Source organism: Bos javanicus, chromosome 11, assembly GCF_032452875.1.
Source record: "Bos javanicus breed banteng chromosome 11, ARS-OSU_banteng_1.0, whole genome shotgun sequence".
NCBI lineage: Eukaryota > Metazoa > Chordata > Mammalia > Artiodactyla > Bovidae > Bos > Bos javanicus.
In genome coordinates this window covers 55,566,358-55,588,276 of record NC_083878.1, presented here as the reverse complement: position 1 = coordinate 55,588,276, position 21,919 = coordinate 55,566,358, and the positions used below count along the sequence as shown (strand labels likewise).

Below are 21,919 nucleotides of genomic sequence, written 5' to 3'. Positions count from 1 at the left end.
AGAGACTATTACAGCACCAACTTGATGGTAGAAGAGCATTCTAGCCCCCTTTTCTTGGGAGTGAATTATTGTGGCTTCTGTCTTTGTGGTCATGTTTTCCAGTTACCACTCTATAAATTGTCAGGATGAAAACAGTGATTTTTAAAGTAAAGATGTTAATAAAAATAAGTAAAAATCACAATGCACAAAATACTATGCAAGATATGCAGTTCAATTATTATAAAGGGTCTGAAAATAGACAAGATAAAAAGAAATTAAGCCTTATTTTAAAAAAAGAAGAAAAAGATAAAGTAAAAAACATGCAGTCCCACAATTTTAAAATGAACTAAAATGACAATATAAGATGAGCTAAAATATCAAAAGGATAAAAAGATTAAATGAGCTTTAGGAATGCAAACAAGGGACTTAGATATTTAAAATGTAAAATCTCAGTGGACTAAAAGAAATAAGCCTGTACACTTGGAAACAGCATAAAATCCTCTTGTGGAAGCACATGTTTGTCATAAAGGGAGAGCCAGGAATCCTTGGCCTTCCTTTTTCTCTGTTTGATGCTTGCATGTTACCCGTGAAATGTTCCCTCAGTGACCAGGGAGCTGGGTTTGATCCTGGGTGCTGCTGCTGCTGAGCGCCATCTGGCCAGTAGAGGGCAGCCGCATAGAGAGCCGAAGACCTGCTGAGCTGATGCTAGAAAATAAGATGTATATACTGATGTGAAATGACCCCCAAGTGTGCTAGCAAAGAGAACTTGCCTAAGTGTTTCTTTTTAAAGTCATTCCCAAATAATTCAGAAGCAGCACTCCTACATTCATCTTAGACTTTCATTCTCTGAATTTCTTGCTCAGGATCCAGCTCTAGGAGTTTGTTTTTTCCTATCACTTTAGCAACAGTAGATGGTCTTATCCTTTAGTCCTTAAGCCACTGACTTCATCTGGTTCTTCTTTTTTTCATATTCTTTTCTGATTTCCTAAAGCCTGTTTGAGAGCTCTCCAGTTTTCTGAAAATAAACACATGTGCACACACACACACACCCCAACAACCCATACCTTCTGCCCCCAGTTTATCCCCATACCCATTACCCACAACCCGAACCCACCCCTCATACATAAGACACACACAGCCAACCCCTCCCCCCAACACGCATGCACACAGAGGCTCACACACATGTGTACTGCCCTTTAGGCCTTTTCTTTCCCCTCAGAGGCTTCTCCCCTCTAGCTTTTCATATCCATCATGGTGCTCCCCATCTCCACCATGGATATAGACAGAAATACTGTAAATTTATTGTTTCTTCTCCAGGGAGATTTTTTTTTAAAGCCTTTCCCCTGTGATCTATAAGTAATGAATAATTCCATTAGAAATATGATGAATAGTGTAACTTTTATGCAGAGTTTTTCAAGCTCAATGTTTCAGTGCATTTACTTTCATGACAGCCCTGGGCCATGGAGGTTTGGAGCTCATTCCGCTGCCGCTGTAAATTTTCTCTTGCTACGATCCCCAAAGTGTGTTCCTTAGGTTCTCATAGATAATACATGTATTTTAAAAGGGCACCCCTTCTAGGCTCAAATAGGTTTGAGGAATGCTGCCGTAAACTGACTTCTTTAATGCAGAATTCCCCAAAGCATTTCATGTGTTAATGTATCCTGGGCCATGCAGTATTTCCAAAAAATATCTGGCCAGGAAAACTTAATTTTTCATCAAAACATTACATCTCTAGGCTCAGATTCCATGGAAAATACTTTAAGAAGTAATAGTATAATGGTAATAGAACATTTTCCTTGTTCTGCAGAGAAACTTTTACAGTTGCCTTTATTGAGTTCAAATTTACCTCAGTATATTTCTATCAAGTTGGCATTTCTTTATATTTTTTAGTCCAAAAATTTAGTAAAAATCTATCCTCAGGCCAATATGTAACTCTGAAGAGTCTCCTGAAACCTCAAAGCAGAACAAATACTTTTCACTGTATTATGTTAATAGGAATTTCTATAAAAGAGTACTTCAAAAATCAGTAATCCTTATAAAGGATAATAGCCTAATTATATTTTGATTAGTTATTTCTTTAATTAGAGTATCAGTACTTAATGCATGTTACATGGTAAAAATATATATATAAATGCATCATCTGAAAAGCAGTAGAAAGGGAGAGAGAACACATATGGATCCCATTGGGAAGAGTCCTTGCAGACACAGCTCTAGAACAGATGGCAAATGGGGCAGGACACCTCTAGCTGCAAAGCCATCCACTGTACTGAGGCTTCCATGTGATTTTTTGACACTGTTTGAGAGGCTACTTGGGCACAAGGGACAGGATTTGAGTAACACTATTCTGAGTTAAGTAAAGATTGTCCTTTTTCTAAGACCTAAGAAAATGCAAATGTGAAGGTAGTCTTTATGCCAAAACCTATCACAGAATAGCATATCTCCTGTTCATCCTCTAAACTGAAGAGAGAACTTTGACCAATGAGTAAATTTCTAGGAAATCCACGATTCCAGTGGACCTCAGACCTGGTCTGTGTTTAGTGAGTGCTTCCTTGTAAGTCACCACTTGCTTCATTCATTCCTCAGGATGTCATACTTTTGTGCTCAAAGGATCTCCCTGTCATGGAGTTCTGCATTTTAACAGGAATCAGAGAATCAGAGCCATGGATCATTTGAGCATGTGCATGCATACGTGCTTAGTTGCTCAGTCATATCCAACTCTTTGGGACCCCATGGACTGTAGCCTGCCAGACTTCTCTATCCATGGAATTTTCCAGGCAAGAATACTGGCGTGGGTTTCCATTCCCTACTCCAGGGGATCTTCCCGATCCAGGAATTGAAGCCAGGTGTCCTGCATCGCAGGCAGATTCTTTACTGGCTGAGCCACCAGGGAAGTGCCCCCCTCCTCAAATACCTTAGGATGCTTTGGAGAGTTAGGATAGGCTTTCCCAGAGTGCATACCTGAATCTACTTTGTAATAACTAAGTAGCTATTTTATATCCCTATTAGGAAAAAATTCTACCCAAGGTTTTTTATTTTTATTTTGTTATGATCTTCACCCTCTTTTTAGCACTAAGCAATCTAGTAGGCACATACTGTGTATCAGCAGGTGGCAGGTGGGCAATGCTATAACTACCTACTCTCATTTGCTTTCTTTATTATATTTGTTGCTGCTGCTACTGCTAAGTCACCTCAGTCGTGTCCGACTCTGTGTGACCCCATAGACGGCAGCCACCAGGCTCCCCCATCCCTGGGATTTTCCAGGCAAGAACACTGGAGTGGGTTGCCATTTCCTTCTCCAATGCAGGAAAGTGAAAAGTGAAAGTGAAGTCGCTCAGTAATGTCCGACTCTTCGCAACCCCATGGAGTGCAGCCCACCAGGCTCCTCCATCCATGGGATTTTCCAGGCAAGAGTACTGGAGTGGGGTGCCATTGCCTTCTCCGATTATATTTGTAGATATGATAAATTGTGTTTTCTTAGATATATGTATATATGACATCAAAGGATGGCAAGGCAGTCCTGCCAAAGGATCCTAGAGTTGGAAGATCATTTACTCCATCACCACCATGGTGGTCCTTGGATGTCTGAGTGTGTACCACCAGTGAAGATGAGGAAACCATTTCCTGCAGCTGCTCATTTCACTTGGATTAATGTTGCTGGAATGTCTTCCTTGTTCGGAGCAGAAAAGGGGTTCCCAGTAGAAACCAACCGTTGGACAAAGTCAGTATTGTCTCTTTTGTTTCCTGCAGTTGGTCACCACACACTTCATCAGTGTTTCTGCTCCCTTGACTTGCTAGAATTATTGTTCTTCAGATTCTGCTCTTTCTATCTGACTATAGTTTCAGTCTTCTTTTTAATTCTTGTCTTTCTGTAAACCTTTGTAAGTTGAGATTAATTGGGCCTTCTTAGGTCTGCTCTTATTCTGTTCACTTTGCTAGTATACCATTCACTACTTTGCATTCACATAGACCTGATGATTCTCAGATCTTCACACAGGCTGATATATCTGTTGAATTCTGGATGCATATTTCTGTGCATCTCAATCACACACAGATACATGCACACACATTATGAATCCTTTTCTAGAAATCTAGTTTTTATACAACACATTGGTTCCTCAATTCAGTTCAGTTGTTCAGTCATGTCCAACTCTTTGTGACCCCATGGACTGTAGCACTCCAGGCTTCCCTGTCCATCACTGACTCCGGAAGCTTGCTCAAACTCATGTCCATTGAGTCAGTGATGCCATCCAACCATCTCATCCTCTGAGGCCCCCTTCTCCTCCTGCCTTCAATCTTTCCCAACATCAGGGTCTTTTCCAATGAGTCAGTCCTTCACATTAGGTAGCTAAGCATTAGTTCCTAGTGGGAGGTATTGTAACTTGTAATGTATGTGCCTGTTGGATGCTATTTACTCAGGTTTCAAGCAGCATCCTGCCATGAGACCCTTTGCTTCTAATGAGGGGACACAGTTGGTACACAAGTCACCACTAATGCATCCTTAAGTTGTCCACTACATAGTGTGTTCTAGTCTAGGGCTTTAAAATCTTCTCATAGTCTCCCAAAGTGCTACACTGAAATGTGTTTTCCTAGATGCCTACAAATTAAAAAAAAAAAAAAAAAAAAAGTGTCACAGTCTCTTTGGAAAACCCTTCCATTGATACAGCCTTTCCCAAGAACACATTCTAAAACAAAACGTGACATTTTCTCCCTGAAGATTAGATTCAGGACAAAGTATCTTACAGAAAGTGGAGACTGTGTCAAGGCCACTTTAGCCTTTATTTAAGTAGTTGGTTTATTCTCCAGGGAGAGTCTAGTCCTTGTCTCAGAAATTTCTGTTTTTGAGATCAGGGTACAAAGGTAGCCGCCTCTTCTCTGCTGATTTCTTTCCCACTGTGCTCCTTTCAGAACAAGATCATCCTGGACCCCATGACATTCAGCGAGGCCCGGTTCCGCCCGTCCCTGGAGGAGCGCCTGGAGAGCATCATTAGCGGCGCAGCGCTCATGGCTGACTCTTCGTGCACCCGCGATGACCGGCGCGAGCGGATCGTGGCCGAGTGCAACGCGGTGCGCCAAGCGCTCCAGGACCTGCTTAGCGAGTACATGAACAACGTAAGTCCCAGGCTCTCGGGCCCGCGCCGACCGCTGTGGAAGATTCTGGTGCGCGATCAGGTGGCTCCAGGACAGGAGATGCCCTGAGAGAGTCGGTCAGGTGAAATCCAAGAGCCGCCTTTGGAGAGCTCTGTCTTGATTTCTCAGAATGCGTTGGCAGAAGGAACGAGATTGGTGGAACAGGTTTCAGAGGAATACTTTGGCTATTTACTTGAGTGATTTCTGGGTCGTTTTAGTGGTTTGCCTTTGATTGAGGAAAGTTTTCTGTTGGTAAAAGTAGATGGTGGTTGGAAATAACAGGATATTCTGAAGTCCTTTGCTCAGAGTAATGTCAAAATCACGGGCAGTAGTGGATGGCTAATCTTCACCCCTAAGAGGCATTAGAAAATACAGATTCTCAATGTTTGGACTGAGTTGGTTAAGGTGGAAAATTCTAACTGTAATAGAATCTGGGGGAACTTTATTGATTCACTGTGCATTTAGAAATTGTTATGAGAATGAGTCTTCAAGTTTTCAAGTGGATATTAGTAAAACCTATTTATATGGCAGCAGCGACAGCAGCTGTTCTCTCCTACAGGTGTGAAATGAGGTAGTTCCTGTAGACTGGTAAATAGACGAAGGAGATGAAATCATATTCTTTGTTTTGAAAAGCACTGAATTATGTATTCAGCAGAGATGATGTTGTTGATGCCCAGGTCTTGTAACTGTGAATGATCTGCATTCCTCATGTTCTGGACTCCTGAGTTGGGAAGAATTCAACATAAAGTGGGAAAATGTAGCGAGGCCTTGCCATTACATATTGAAGGAATGGCCTGTGTAGTTGTCAGGTAGAGAATGGGGAGTCTGAAAATCTGCTCCCATCTTTTGAAACTCACTCTGGGCCCTGTTGAAACAACCCCAGGCAAGACTGAGACAGAGCAGCCAACCCGTGTCCTTCCCTCCTTACCACTCCCATCCCTAACCAACGTGTAGGCCCCTGGGTCAAGCCAGGAGTCAGTGATGACAGGCACAGAGCTACTGCTGCCAGACCCTCTGGAGAACTTTGATCTGAAAAACAAAAAGTGCCAAATGCCCTATGAAAACCCAAATCTGTTTCCTTTCCATACACCTTCAGATTCTTTGATATTGAAGACTTGCCCATTTTCAGCACACAAAGAATAAGATGTGGATGACTCACGTGGCACCCAGCTGCTTATGAGGACTCCTCTCTTGGATCAGGATGGCCAACACTTTTGGGATTTGGGGCTACAGGTGCTATGCAGAGTACAGCTAGAAATGCTGATCAGTGGCTCCCATCCTGTGAGAATCTTGAATAACAAAAAAAGAGGGCTTATAAAATCTGGGATTCTGTTTGTTTGTTTTTAACAGAATGGCAACAGGCTAATGATTTATATGTGGAATTTGATTTTATATGAAGGCATGCTGGTATTTCTAGCAATGGAGAATTACTGCCAGAGACAGAATTAGAAACTGCAGAGATCAGGAGTGATGGTTAAGATCTCAATATAAATATATCAGAACAAGAAGTATGTTTCTGTGCTCTTTTAATCACAGAATGTGATTGAATAAGAATTGATTGAGATGTGACATGTAATTTTCAGTTTGTTGTCTAGAATCCTGTCAAGTACAAGTTTTTTTTTTTTTAGTATAAACTCACTTAGTTCAGCAGAGTTGATGGATTTTTTTGTGTTTTATTGACTCCAGGTGCTTGTTTTTCTGTTCACAACCTTGTGATGAAGGAATGTTTTGTATTTTTATTGAAAATTTGATTTCTACTTTGATACAGTTATAGATAATACATAGGTGGGTATAGTGCTTAAATTTTAAAGTGTGCAAATTCTATTCACTTTGAATCACCAGGATCAAAGCCTGAAATAAAACACCTACTATTGACTTTTATATAAAGTGCATAAAATTTACTTTGCCTTCACACTTCTTTGGTGATTTCAAGGTAAAATTGGATGCATCTAAACCAGCATCATAATCCATGTCTAGTGCACTCATTTCTACTGCCACAGTTTCAATTTATATTTCTTTTTATATAGCATATATTAATATAAAACCACTATATATCTATATGCCTTGGCTAAAAAGTCTACTGTAGTTAATGGCAACCAAAAAATTAGTCAGTTGTGACTATGCTGTTATATTTCTTTTGCAATTTTGTTAGCTCTGGAAATGAAGGTATGATCATATTATGACTGCAGATTTTCATCTTAACATGCTAGGCAATATCATTAGGATGAAGAAATAATTATGTTGAGAAGAAGAGATTTTAAAACTGGCATAACTGATACTTCTGATGAAATTCAACATATTCAGGGTGGTATGGCTATAGACAGAACTGACACTTCTGGGTTTTAAAAATCTCCTGATCAGTTCTTGATGAAAATTTAACTCATCAAGGTGAAGGTGTTCTAAAATCGTACACATACATGCCAAGTGGTATGAAATGGAGGGAGATGAACACTGAAGATGTACACTAAATGATTAGGAGAAAGTCATCTGCATGGGGCATGAGCCATATGTGTGGCTGTATATGTATATGAGTGTATATGTATATGGCTGTATATCCACTCATATATGTGGATATACTGAGTGCAAAAGGGTATCGGTTGTTTGTTAAATGTTTCCTAAAGGTATATTCAAGGTAATGAATGTGTGTGATTTGAAGATATAACAAAATCATGCATGTAAAAGAAACAGTGTTTTGAAAAAGAAAAAAAAAGGACTGAAAGTACAGATGCATGTGGTAAAGTTTATGATTACAGAGTGTGACAATGTTAGAAAAGTCTGCTGCTGCTAAGTCGCTTCAGTTGTGTCCGACTGTGTGACCCCATAGACGGAAGCCCACCAGGCTCCCTCGTCCCTGGGATTCTCCAGGCAAGAACACTGGAGTCTATTGGAATGGTTTTAAGAAAGCCCTTGGTGGCCTTAATTATTTTTTAATTAAGTTTATGATGTAATCCCAAAAAGAGTCTTAAAAATAGTGTCCCTTTAAATAGAACAACATTATTGTACATATGTGGAGACTAATGGGTAGAGAGAGACTCTTGTTCAAAAGGATGTGTGACCTTTGGATTATTGCCATCAGGGTGGTTGTTGCAGTGTTATGCTAAGTACTATAAATAGATTCAAATTATAATGAATATATAATTTTGCATCTGAAACTTATAATTTTATGCAGCTTTTTTTGGTGGCAGTAAAACTCCCTTTCATAAAAAAATCTTAAGAAGTGGCCCCATGATAGGAAACAATTAAAGAGGGTATTTTATTGATAAGAATTTGGTGATGGATTTGAATTTAGAGTACTCTATTTATTTAATGAATATGTGCTGTGTGCCTGGTACTTTGTACCAGACACTGTTCTAGGATTCTGGGGTTATAGAAGGGAAAAACATAGACACAATTCTCAGCTTTTATTGAGTTTACACTCAAGGTGGGGGAGACAGAACATCAACCAGTCAGTCATTTGAGCAAGAGTTATCTCAGATGGTGATTAGTGAAACATGGAAATAAAACCTAGGAAACAGCAGCATGGAGTGTAGTTGTAAGGATGACCTGGAAAAAGTTCACTAAGATGACACATGGTTAAAGATATTCTAGAGATGAGGGAGCAGACTGCACTTGAGTTGGTAGGAGCAGCAAGGTCTAATCCTCTTTGAACTTATGTGGAAAGGTGCCAAACTCTTTTTTTTGGCTCTTGTTTTTTTAAATTTTTGAATTGCCAAAATTTTAATTGTGGGAGATTCCATTAAAAGTCAGAACTTTCTGTTTCCCTTATACAATGAAACGGTCCAAAAATTTAGGACCCACGTTCTCACTTGGCACCAATGGGGTGGAGATGAAGAGAGCTTGTGCCTTTGATGGACAGGCGTGATCTGGTCACTTTCACTGGACTGGGCCCCAGGGGCACTTGAATCTATCTTCAGTTATAGATTTGCCTGGGTGGAAAGCATGACAGTGTCCAGCTACACCCACAAAAAGTTGCTTCTGGTCCTGTTAGTGTTGGAGGGTCTCCCGTAGAGGCATGGGTCACCAGTGGTTCAATGTGGGAATGGGGACACTGGTAGCAGCGGTCCTGGGGGATGCCCCTTCATGCCAGGCTCTTGAGGAACCTTCCTGGGGAGGCTCATGTGGCTGTTCTAAGTCAGTGAGGGGTAGCAGGAGATGGAGTCTTCCAGGGGACAAGGTGTCAGACTCTGAAGCACCTTGCAAACCATTATTCAGAATTTGGCTTTTATTTGAATGAAATGGGAGGCCTTTGGAGCGTATTGGGCAGAAAATGCCTTGAATTAGATGTTGAGGACAGGCCATAGGAGTTCAAAGGGTAACAAAGCAGGAGGACAGATGAGGAGCACTTGAGTCATTCAGGATGGTGGCTTGTGCCAAGAGGTAGCGAAGTGCTCAGATTGTTACTATTTATGGCCTTAGAATGGACCTCAGGCAGTGTGAATGACCGCTGCACTTGTATAGCCACCCTAATATGATCTCTTCAGTTTTGATATCTTGTCTTGTTTTAGTTACACAGAAAATTCTGATTTCCTCAGATATAGCAAACTTTGTAAACAGCTCACTTTTTAATGTCTGGACAGTCTGCTAGGACTGATTCAATTTGAAAAAGGAGTTCAATGGAAACATTTCATTTCCAAGTTGTATCACCAAACTATCCAAATATGATTCACATTCTTATAAATGTAAAATATATAATGCTTATTTTAATTGCTAAAACATGAATGCAGAACTATATGGAGATGTGGTAATCCAGTACTTCCCTGTATACTCTTCAGCTTTGGTGAGGGAAGGTGGTAAGCAAATATGTCTGGACCTTGTGCCTTGTGATGCTGAACTGCTTGCTTCAATTACACAGACAAAAACACTGTGTGTTGCTCTAGATTATTCATTGAAAATTAATCCACAGCTACAATTTCTTAAACAATTGCACAATTAAAGTTTTTTTGCATAATGATAGCAGAGACTCAGGTGGCATAAAGGAATGACTTTGTGGTATCATCAGTATTAAAGTGTGGCAGGTAATTATTTTATTTTTATGAATAATTAAAGTTCTATATTTTTACAAAATATTTGAGTTAACTTTTTTCAAACTTCTTGAACCACCTAAGTGAATCCCTGGGGACAGTGTGTAAACCACTAATGTAATACACATATGAAAAGTGCATGTGGCCATATATACTTACTGTAAGTGCCTTATAGTAGATTGTCATAACTTTTGCTATAGAATGTCATTTAATGTAAAGGGAGTTCCAGATGGAACCTATTTGTGAAGGGTTGAGGTCTGACATGAGACCTCAAAATTGTCATTTCCAACCAGCTTCCAACCATATCCCACCAAGTCTTCAGCATACAGAAGAACATGAGGAACATGTAGAGTGATATCCAGGGCCTGGGGAGCTCTGAAAAGAGTAGGCTTTACACTGCTTTTTAATAGTGCAAAAGAAATATATGTTCATTAAAAAAAAAAAAAAAGATGGAAGACAAAAATGTATTCACAAGCTCACCCTCTAAAGATAATCATCATTGATAATTTTGTACGTGTCTTTCCAATGTTTTTAAACTTATATGAGTGATATATTTATACATACAGAGACATACATATGTTTTGCCTGGAGTTTTAAAAGTGGACTCTTTGTAAATGGTGATTTGTAATCTATTTTCTTTACCTAATATATTATGACTACCTTACCATAACAATAAACATTCTCAAACCTTATGTTGACTGACTGCATAGTATTTTATCATATAAATATACAATATTTCATTTAGAAGCAATTCATTTTGAGAGTGGTTTTACAGAAGAATTCTGGAAAAGATAAGTAGGCAAGGCTTCTGGGGCTGCCAGGAGAGACGAGTGACTGAGATCCCAAGCGTGACTGAGAAACAGAGTAAGAAGACGTGGAGAGCATGGCTTCTCGGTTCTTGTGCTTAAGGGGTTCCCTGAAAATTTTGTGCAATTATCATTTTATAGCTAAAGAAAAGTTAAATGCCTCTGAGGTTTAAAAGTGTCTATGAGTGTTTTTCTGTGCTTGATTTTCTCTATAGATTTGATTTTCATTTATCAGAATTTCTGTAAGTTGGCAATGTGTAGGACAGCTATTGGGCAAGTTCAATAGTTAGATTTGACCCAGATCCAGAGAAGGCACTAAAAGCTTCTGAAAGAAACATCATAGAAAGATAATTTTGTCATAGAAATTGTTATAATGTTGGATTTCTCCTGAATAGGAATCTAGGAGAAAGATGGAATAGTTGTTATTACATAAGAATAAGAGTAATTGCTGATTAAACATAAAATTTGTTTCCAGTATTATCTAGGCCTTCTCATTTCTCTTCCTTACGTAATCATGTAAGAGAGAGGATGAAATTCATGAAAGTCAATTTGGCTGATTCTGAATTTTTCTACTAAAAGGTTTGGCTTAAAAATAAAGTAGAAAGTAATGTTTAAAAAATGTTTGTGGGTCATATATGACCTAAAGTTGCCCATTTGCCCCATAATGGCCCTCCATTTTAAGGGGAAATTAAGAATTATCTTAATAAGACTGATATCTTCATTCGAGGGAAAGAGTCCTGATATCCCAAATTTGGTGTCTTCAGTGAGAAGGTTTTCCTTGCCTTTCCCTTATTTGAAACTTTTCTTTCCCCCCCCCCCCTTTCTTCTTCCTGGGCTTCTCTTGTGGCTCAGCTGGTAAAGAATACACCTGCAATGTGGAAGACCTGGGTTTGATCCTGGGGTTGGGAAGATCCCCTGGAGAAGGGACCGGCTACCCACTCCAGTATTCTGGCCTGGAGAATTCAGGCCAGAAAGAGTCGGACGTGACTGAGCGACTGTCACATTCACTTTCTTTTCTTCTTTCTGCCTTCAAATATGTTCAGTGCCCACATCTTTATTAATTTTGAGGCTGAAATTCATCTATGCTATTATGCTTTTCATGTAAAATCTGCTTCCATGAAGAGACAGCTTTAAAATTCCTTTTCAGTTGAAGGTTCTTGCTCAGACATTGAAAGAGTAAATCTAGTTTACCAGCCCTTTCTCTCAGGTCTAAAACTATCCTTTGAACCTACTCTTCCAATGAAATATGCTTGGGATGGGGAGTCATCTGGATAGCTTATGAGGCTTCTGTCTTTGACTTATGGCATTTGCAATCCTATTTGCCTGTTTCTGAGCAGTTTTCAGTGTGACTCCAGGGGTACACTGGGACTAGTACAGTGTCTTGCAATTTTTTATTCTTTTTTTGAGTCCTTCTTCATATATTTTATTGTATTCCTTTGCTGGAATGGGATCTCAGAAAGCCAAGGAAATATTATGGGGGTCATGCTGGCCGGCACTCACTCAGGCACAGGTGGTGGGAGCATGTCCAACCTTGGTGGTAACATGTTCCTTAGAAGGAAATAATGCAGGTGAGAGTGTAAGAGATATTGTGCTGGATTCAGGCATCCCATAGAGCATAACAATGTTCCAAGAGGCCTCAGGAGGAGAGCCAGACTGGCAGGTTGCTGACTGACACTAGGGTGACGTGGGCACAGTCTCACTGTGGCTGTGGGGCACAGTTGCATGTAACATCCACGCTGTGGGGGCATGGTGGATCTCCTTGGTTTTAAAGGACTCATGGTATGAGGCAGTTGTCATGGTGGGGAACTTAAACCCTTCGAAATGTACAGTATGGCATACGTATTTGCTATTATGTGTCATTAGCTCATACATACAATTAAATGGCTTACAGGATCCTTGGACAGATGGGTCTAACTAGCTCTGTTTCACTTGAATCATTAAGGTCAATTCTCTGTGCAGTATCACATACAATCTCCCTGGCCAGGAATAGTACTTCTTACAGGAAACATTCCTTTGTTCTCTACTGTGGGTAGTTTAGCAGAGTTTAAACAGGTAGCCTTGCCATCAAAATGAGGCCTCCAGTCTTAGTTCTATAATGAGTTAAGTCTGAGCAACAGAGGTCATATCAACTCCCGGAGCTTACTGGTGACTTCACTGTGGAGGAAGAGCAGTTCTGAGCAGTCGGGCTCGCTCTCTCTCCTCCAGCCCCTTCCCTTTCTTCCTTTTACACCTGTGTGCCTGGTGGTATAATTTCTTAAAAGTCTTTTCAATGCATGGATAAACTCACAAGAATATAAAGGAGTTACTGAGAGGTAAGAATTGACAGGAATACAATAGTCTAGAGATAGGTTTGCAGATTCCTCAGGCCTAGACTTGAGTTCTCAATGGCACAAATTGTAAAGAACAGGAGGCAGAGTCTGTGACCCAGCTGGATGGCCAGGCAGATTAGGGACCTCAGTGTAAAGCCTGGGTTCTCAGGTGGTGACACTTTGAGGGCAGGGGCTAAGAAAATAAAACTTTCATGTAGAGAGAAACAATAGAAATATATGCTGTCTTGGCTTTTTCAAAGAAGGAAAGAAGAACCCCTCCTCTGCCACCAAGAATTTCTAACCACAAACTCAAAATCACTCAGTTTTGAGATCAGAATCTCTATTACTTTCTCAAAAGTTTAAGTCATTCTAGGTGGTGAGTTGTCCGGTACCTTGCAGAAGCAAATACCAACTCTCTCTAGAGGAATACACTTTAAACACAGCCCTCAAAGAATTTCCACAGATAAAGTTACAAGGAACAGAAATTGGCATTCCAGAGTCAATGAAAACAAAGTGAAACACGCTGCTATGACTGACAGTTGGCAAAAGCAACCAGTAAGATCAGAACTACAAGGGTGAAGATTTGCAATCATTAGACACTTGTTATAAAGTATCTTTGAAGAATTTAAAGAGAACAGTGCAAATGTGACCATGGAACAAGAGAGTGGACGGGACAGCCTTGGAAGGCAGGACTAGCGGTTGTGTGGTGGAGAAACACAGTTATTTGAAGGGCTCAGACAGGAAATTCCTACTTGTCACCAGCCTCAGATAATGAAGAAAAAGACATGGTCATTGAGCGTGTCTAGAGTGGTGCTGCTGATAAATTCTGGAGTTGTTTTATTGCCAACTCGTGTCTGATTCTTTGTGACCCTGTAGTATATAGCCTGCTAGGCTCACCTGTCCATGGGATTTCCCAGACAAAAATACTGGGGTGAGTTGCCATTGCTTTCTCCAAGGGATCTTCGCAACCCAGGGATTGAACCCACGTCTCTTGCATTGGCAGGTGGGTTCTTTACCATTGCGCCACTTGGGAAGCCCTTCTGGAGTAGGAGCAGGTTGTCTGTTGCAGCAGTCTCCCTGGATAGATGTCAGTCACCTTATCTACAGTGGATTTCTATAAGGAGCTCCTCTTGGTGTCAGAAAGAATAGAAAATCTAAAATGAAACATGAGGTGAAAATGCAAATCTGTGTTAACAGCAAAATTAAGTCCCATGCTTAAAATTCTAGCTAGCTTCACTCCTTATCAGAGCACTTGAAAGTTGGTTCTGAATCTTACAAGGTCAGTCAATATGATGAGGAAGACCAAGTAACATCATGAGACAGGAAGGGGCTGTCTCTGACTCAGTCAACGAGTAAAGATTGTTGACAGAGTTGCCTGCAAAGTCATCAGATTTGGCTGTCCCAGTTCAGACAGCCTAGACAGCACAATCCATCAATTGATCTTCTTGGGAGAGCCTTTTGGGTATTTCAAGAAAGACCTCACACAACTGTCAGGAGAGCAGCAGGCTGTATACCACCAAAAGCCTAGATAATAAGCCTTTCCTTTGTTTCCAAAAGACATGGGAAACCTTTCAAAGATAAGCTCCCTGGGCCTCCATGCTTGAGCTTAATGCTGCCTTGAGCCTATGCTGAAAAGTTTCTCTTGATTCCTTTAGGAAACTGTTAACACTCTAAGAACTAAGTGTTTCAAGAGTGTGATGCCTCCCTGTACTTCAGATGCACCAGACTCTGCTGCTTTGTCAACTTTGTACATACCACCCCCTGGAAAGTTCTTCCTCCAGCTTTGTATACATGCCCTTCTTTCAAATTTCAGGTAGATTAGGTTATTCTTGGGCTTCTCTTGTGGATGAGTGGTAAAGAACCTGCCTGCCAATGCAGGAGATGAGGGTTTAATCCCTGGGTTGAGAAGATCCCCTGGAGAAGGAAATGACAAGCCACTCCAGATCCCATGGACAGTGGAGTCTGGCGGGCTATGTCCATGGGGTCACAAAGAGTCAGACATGACTTAGTGACTAAACAACAATGACAAATATTGTTATTAGTCATCTCAGTTATTAATTTCTGTTATAGCACCTGCCAGCCTCTGAAATTACAGCATCTCTTTGTGTGGTTACTGTCTGCTATTCCACTGAAATTTTTAAGCTCCCATAAGAAGAATGTTGTCTTATTCACAAACCTTAGGCTCTAGAGAATCTTGCCTAGAATAGTGAATAAGTATTTTTGGAATGGGTAAATGACAACCCTGTATCCTCTTCTTTTGTGATAATCATAGTCACAATCATAATTCTCGTCAGAGGAAGAAAGAGAATAAGAAGGAGGAGGAGGGGTAGGGGCAGAGAGGGAGAAGCAGCAGAGCATTAGCAACAGATTGAATACATTCTGAGTCTTTTGAATCCCCTGTTCGGAACAAAATTATTCACCTGTTTCCTCTGCTCTGCTGCTGCTAAATCGCTTCAGTCCTGTCCGACTCTGTGCGACCCCGTAGACAGCAGCCCACTAGGCTCCTCTGTCCCTGGGATTCTCCAGGCAAGAACACTGGAGTGGGTTGCCATTTCCTTCTCCAATGCATGAAACTGAAAAGTGAAAGTGAAGTTGCTCAGTTGTGCCCGACTCTTAGCGACCCCATGGACTGCAGCCTGCCAGGCTCCTCTATCCATGGGATTTTCCAGGCAAGAGTACTAGTAGTGGGGTGCCATTGCCTTCTCCTCTGCTCTACCTCCTGTATAAGATCAGATCAGATCAGATCAGTTGCTCAGTCGTGTCCCACTCTTTGCGACCCCATGAATCGCAGCACGCCAGGCCTCCCTGTCCATCACCAACTCCCAGAGTTCACTGAGACTCACGTCTATCGAGTCAGTGATGCCATCCAGCCATCTCATCCTCTGTCGTCCCCTTCTCCTCCTGCCCCCAATCCCTCCCAGCATCAGAGTCTTTTCCAATAAGTCAACTCTTCGCATGAGGTGGCCAAAGTACTGGAGTTTCAGCTTTAGCATCATTCCTTCCAAAGAAATCCCAGGGCTGATCTCCTTCAGAATGGACTGATTGGATCTCCTTGCAGTCCAAGGGACTCTCAAGAGTCTTCTCCAACACCACAGTTCAAAAGCATTGATTCTTTGGCGCTCAGCCTTCTTCACAGTCCAACTCTCACATCCATACATGACCACTGGAAAAACCATAGCCTTGACTAGATGAACCTTTGTTGGCAAAGTAATGTCTCTGCTTTTGAATATGCTATTTAGGTTGGTCATAACTTTCCTTCCAAGGAGTAAGCATCTTTTAATTTCATGGCTGCAGTCACCATCTGTAGTGATTTTGGAGCCCAGAAAAATAAAGTCTGACACTGTTTCCACTGTTTCCCCATCTATTTCTCATGAAGGGGTGGGACCGGATGCCATGATCTTAGTTTTCTGAATGTTGAGCTTTAAGCCAACTTTTTCACTCTCCACTTTCACTTTTATCAAGAGGCTTTTGAGTTCCTCTTCACTTTCTGCCATAATGGTGGTGTCATCTGCATATCTGAGGTTATTGATATTTCTCCCGGCAATCTTGATTCCAGCTTGTGTTTCTTCCAGTCCAGCGTTTCTCATGATGTACTCTGCATATAAGTTAAATAAACAGGGTGACAATATACAGCCTTGACAAACTCCTTTTCCTATTTGGAACAAGTCTGTTGTTCCATGTCCAGTTCTAACTGTTGCTTCCTGACCTGCATACAAATTTCTCAAGAGGCAGATCAAGTGTTCTGGTATTCCCATCTCTTTCCGAATTTTCCACAGTTGATTGTGATCCACACAGTCAAAGGCTTTGGCATAGTCAATAAAGCAGAAATAGATGCTTTTCTGGAACTCTCTTGCTTTTTCCATGATCCAGTGGATGTTGGCAATTTGATCTCTGGTTCCTCTGCCTTTTCTAAAACCAGCTTAAACATCAGAAAGTTCACGGTTCACGTATTGCTGAAGCCTGGCTTGGGGAATTTTGAGCATTACTTTACTAGCGTGTGAGATGAGTGCAATTGTATGGTAGTTTGAACATTCTTTGGGATTGTGTTTCTTTGGGATTGGAATGAAAATTGACCTTTTCCAGTCCTGTGGCCACTGCTGAGTTTTCCAAATTTGCTGGCATATTGAGTGCAGCACTTTCACAGCATCATCTTTCAGGATTTGGAATAGCTCAACTGGAATTCCATCACCTCCACTAGCTTTGTTCGTAGTGATGCTCTCTAAGGCCCACTTGACTTCACATTCCAGGATGTCTGGCTCTAGGTCAGTCATCATACCATCGTGCATAAACCTATAAGTAAATGAGCTAAGGTTAACTAGCCTTGACTTCTTCATGACTCACTTTAAGGTGTCCAGACATTTCCTTATAGTCAGAGGTATACTTAAGGCCACCATCAATTCTTTATAGAAAGGCCTAAAGATGTTTCTGTTGACTGTCATGAGAGACAAAAATGATACAAAGCATGTCACTTGCTTCTCAAAGAGCTTCCTGAAGCAGCTTACTCTTAATTCTGCGATTTTAAGCGTGTTCTTCAGGGTGATGTGTTTGGGCATAAGTTGTTGGAGATGAATGTGAGGAGCTAGGTGGAGCTGCGTTGGTTTCAGTTCTGTAGAATTCCACAGGCTGGACTAGGAACTTTGGAAATTACTGAACTCATCACCACCTATCAGGCACAAGGAGTTTGTATATGTAGCTAAGAGGGAAATCAACAGAAAAAAAAGCATCATAATTCAGCTGTTAAAAATGAGACATCTTGTCTCCAGATGCCCAGCCCAGACTTACAGAATCACAGTTTCCTGTAGAGAAGCTTGATAATCTCTACCTCGAGCAGGTACCCCAAGTGATTTCTATGAACAGGCAAATTAGGGAAGCCCTGATGTAGTAAGTTAGTGGATTAAGTCAAGAGTCAATGGTTTAAAATGGGCTTTCTTTTTGTGAATGAGGATAAATACTTTTGTAAGAAAGCAGCAAGTGAAAAATATCTCCTGGGTAGTCTTAGGGAGCTATATACTATTCAGCCTGGACATTCAGGATCTCAGAGGAGACTTGAGAATCTGGGTGGCTAATCTTTGAATTCCTTAGGAACAGACAGGCAAAGCTGAGCCTGCCTCTCACCTGTGAGCTATTGATTGAAGGATAGCTGTTGTTTTTTTATCCCAAAGTACACTTTTCTCAAACATACCTCTTCCAACACATTTACTCCCCTATTTGTAAAAAAGATAATTTATCATCCTTGGAAAGACTCAGCTCTCAGTAACAGCCAGAAGTAAAATCTGCAGTCTCACAGATTATTCAAAGTCTTCTTTCTTAATGACTTAATCGCTGACCTCAGTTTCTAGTAACTCTGCAGTTTGGGCTGCAGCTGACAGATGTATAGCGTCAGCTCTGAGCTTTGCCTCTGCCAGTTCGGTTCACATATCTACATATCAAACCACATAGGGAGATTTTGAAAAACACATATTCCAGGGCCCTACCAGTTTGAAAACAATAGAATGTCTAGGGATGGAGCTTGAGACTATATTTTAGCAAATTTCTCAGGGGATTCTCATGCCTCTAGCTCTTGGACTAGGCCAGCATGGTGGAATCACCCAACTTAATCAACATCATTAGATTCAGAGATAGATACCCAGAGATGGATACCATAATTTTCCTTTTCCTTAGTTTTCTCGATGGTTTCAAAGTGTTATTTATTATTATTAATCTTCACTGCCCCCGCCCCAAATTCTTCCCCTCCCGTGCCTTGGGACTGGTGCACAACTTTGCAAACATCTGCATTTCCTTACTCTTTTCCCCTAAAGTGCCTCAAGAACAGCATTGGCATGTTACGAGGATTTCATTGCAATGGAAAGAAGACAACACTGGCCTTTTTATCATTCAGTCTGCATACTTGAGGGTTAGAAGGAATCAGCTAAGTGTCCTGCAGTCTGGTGGCTGATTTCACACTTCTGATCCCTGCAAAATAGACACACAAATCCTATGGGAAAGGTGTTTTTTCTTCTCTGTATTCGTGAGACATTTACAAGTAAAACAATTCTCCATACTTCATCTTACCACATATATTGCATCTTTTCTCATTATTGGCCTCATTTTATGCTTGTTATCTTTTCAGTGTGCTCTCATTCCCTCCTCTATTAGTTTTCCTTCCACCACTTGTAAAATGTATAAAATCACATCCTTCCTTACTTTTTTTTCTTTAGTCTTTTTAAAGGAATCTCGGAGGATTCCCATCCACTTTCTTAAAGCCCCTGTTTCTGATTTCAGGCCATTTAGATGAAAATAAGCAACAAAATATATGCAAAAAATCAAATGGTTAGGGACATTTTCAAGGAAACATAGAACTCAAATTGGAATTCAAGTCTTCTGGCTTCTTTTTGGCCATTCTTTGATTCATTATTTCATGTTTTATATACTAGTCAACATAGACATAACATTGGATTTTTAATAGTCTTCTTTCATCCATTTAAAGTCCTATACCATGTTTGACTCATCGTTTTCCTAACATTCCCTTTGATTTCTCAGGGTTAGTTGGACAGTAGACTCTAAGCAAATCTTCCTTTTCCAAGCATCTATAGATCCTACCAGAACCCTATCAGAACCCCAAATAGAAAGTAGACAACAGCAGCTTTGTGGGATAGCCACCAGAATTCCTCACAGAAGAGCAAAAAGGAGCTTTTGTTGGTAGGAATAAGTTATTAATGGAATAAACAGTTGAATCTGATTTTTTTCAACAGAACAACTTCTCCTGGCTTCAGTCTCTAGATAGAGGTTGTGAACTTTGTTTGAGACAACAGTAGAGGCAATGACCAGACAAGCCAGCATTGGCAAGTCCATTTGCCCATAACTTCCCAGGTGGTCAGTATGATGGCTCTGTTCTTGATTAGCCATGTCTGTCCTAAGATCTGCCTTTTACCTTTTCCTGAAAATAAACTTCTAGTTGCCTGCGGCTTGGATTAGGAGAGGATCCAAGGCTCTAACTGCTCTTGTTTTTTAATTTTTTTTTTTTTTAATGTGGATCATTCTAAAAGTCTTTATTGAATTTGTTACAGTATTGCTTCTGTTTTAGGTTTTGTTTTTTATTTTTTTTTTGGCCAGGAGGCATGTGGGATCTCAGCTCCCTGACCAGTAATTGAATCCGTACCCCCTGCATTGGAAGGTGGAGTTTTAACCACTGGACTGCCAGGGAAGTTCCTCTAGCTGCTTTTCAAGTGGAGTTTCAAACAATCGTCTTACTTTTCACCTCACCAGTTTCACTCCTTTCCTCCAAAAGAAGCTAAAGCCTCAAATAATCTGTCTTTGAGGGGTTTGTAGCACAAATTGGGTTGTTCTGACCTTTTCCTATTTGCTGGCTTATAATTCAGCTTTCTCAGACCTGTTGAGTGAGTTAGCACATTTCTGTCCAATATCCACTGTTAGAATATTGCTGTGTCTATTTTCTCCTGTTGTCTTTGTCCTTCGGGTTGATGCCTTTCAAAGAAAATTGCTCTATGGTCATTGTAATGGAGTTTCAGAAAAGAGCAGTGATAAATGTGTGTATTGCATCTTCCATCTTCAGCCATACCTTACTTTTACATTAAGGAAGATTACAGGTTTCTTCCATACCTATGTCCGGAGTCCATGTTATTTTGTACCCTAACTTGACCAAGGAAGTGAATGGAGCTAAGATGGTCACAGCACATTTTCAAGGTGAGCTGAGAGTTTTGGATAAAAGTAGATGCGAGGTATAATGTTTGAAATAAAGCTTAGATAGAGGAATCTATTTCATCCAGGCCCCCCTGCTATATCTCAGTTTCATACTATTCCTAACAAAAGCATCATAGATATTGGTTTCAATTTAGACTTTGAAGAGAATGTGGTTGTGAATACCTGTCTTTGTAGCAAATGTAGAGTAATTATAGAAGCAGAGCATTTAACACATGATGATGAACAATTCTTCAGAAACTTTAATTGTTTTATGTCTGCTTGATGATACATTCCTCTTAGTTACTGAGTGATAGCAGTTGCACAAATGATACCCTAATATGATCCACAGCATCATGTCAATGAAGACCAGTGTTATTATCCTATTTGAATGAAGACCAGTGTTATTATCTCTGTCATTTTTAGAATTGATTACTTTAGAATCTCCCAAAATATTTATTCACAAACTTTATTCATTGAAATGTTTGTAAACAAAGTATTGTCATAAATTCCTTTGTTTTCTGAGTTACTTTAAGTCACTTAAGTGTATCTTTTATATTATTAGCTTTTTCCCTCTATGATGTTATTTTGTGCATGATTCTGACACATTTTCATATCTTTAGAACTTGAGAGGGAGAGGGTGGGAAGATTTGGGAGAATGGCATTGAAACATGTAAAATATCATGTATGAAACGAGATGCCAGTCCAGATTCAATGCACGATACTGGATGCTTGGGGCTGGTGCACTGGGACGACCCAGAGGGATGGTATGGGGAGGGAGGAGGGAGGAGGGTTCAGGATGGGGAACACATGTATACCTGTGGTGGATTCATTTTGATATTTGGCAAAACTAATACAATTATGTAAAGTTTAAAAATAAAATAAAATTAATTAAAAAGAAAAGAACTTTGAATAGGATACAACTTAATGATTCAGTTTTTAAGTAGCAACATTGATATTTTTATTAATTCATGTTATTTTATAAAAAACCATATCCAAC

The 21,919-nt window shown here is 40.3% G+C and overlaps 1 protein-coding gene across 4 annotated transcripts in view; it reads left to right on the top strand.

Moving 5' to 3' along the window:
• CTNNA2 (catenin alpha 2) overlaps positions 1-21,919 on the top strand; it is a 1,363,902-nt gene that overhangs the window by 502,673 nt on the left and 839,310 nt on the right. For all 4 annotated transcript variants that reach the window (XM_061432723.1, XM_061432722.1, XM_061432721.1 and 1 more), the window contains exon 7: positions 4,885-5,088. In XM_061432723.1, the coding sequence (XP_061288707.1) occupies positions 4,885-5,088 (204 nt within the window). The remainder of the gene's footprint in view (positions 1-4,884; positions 5,089-21,919) is intronic.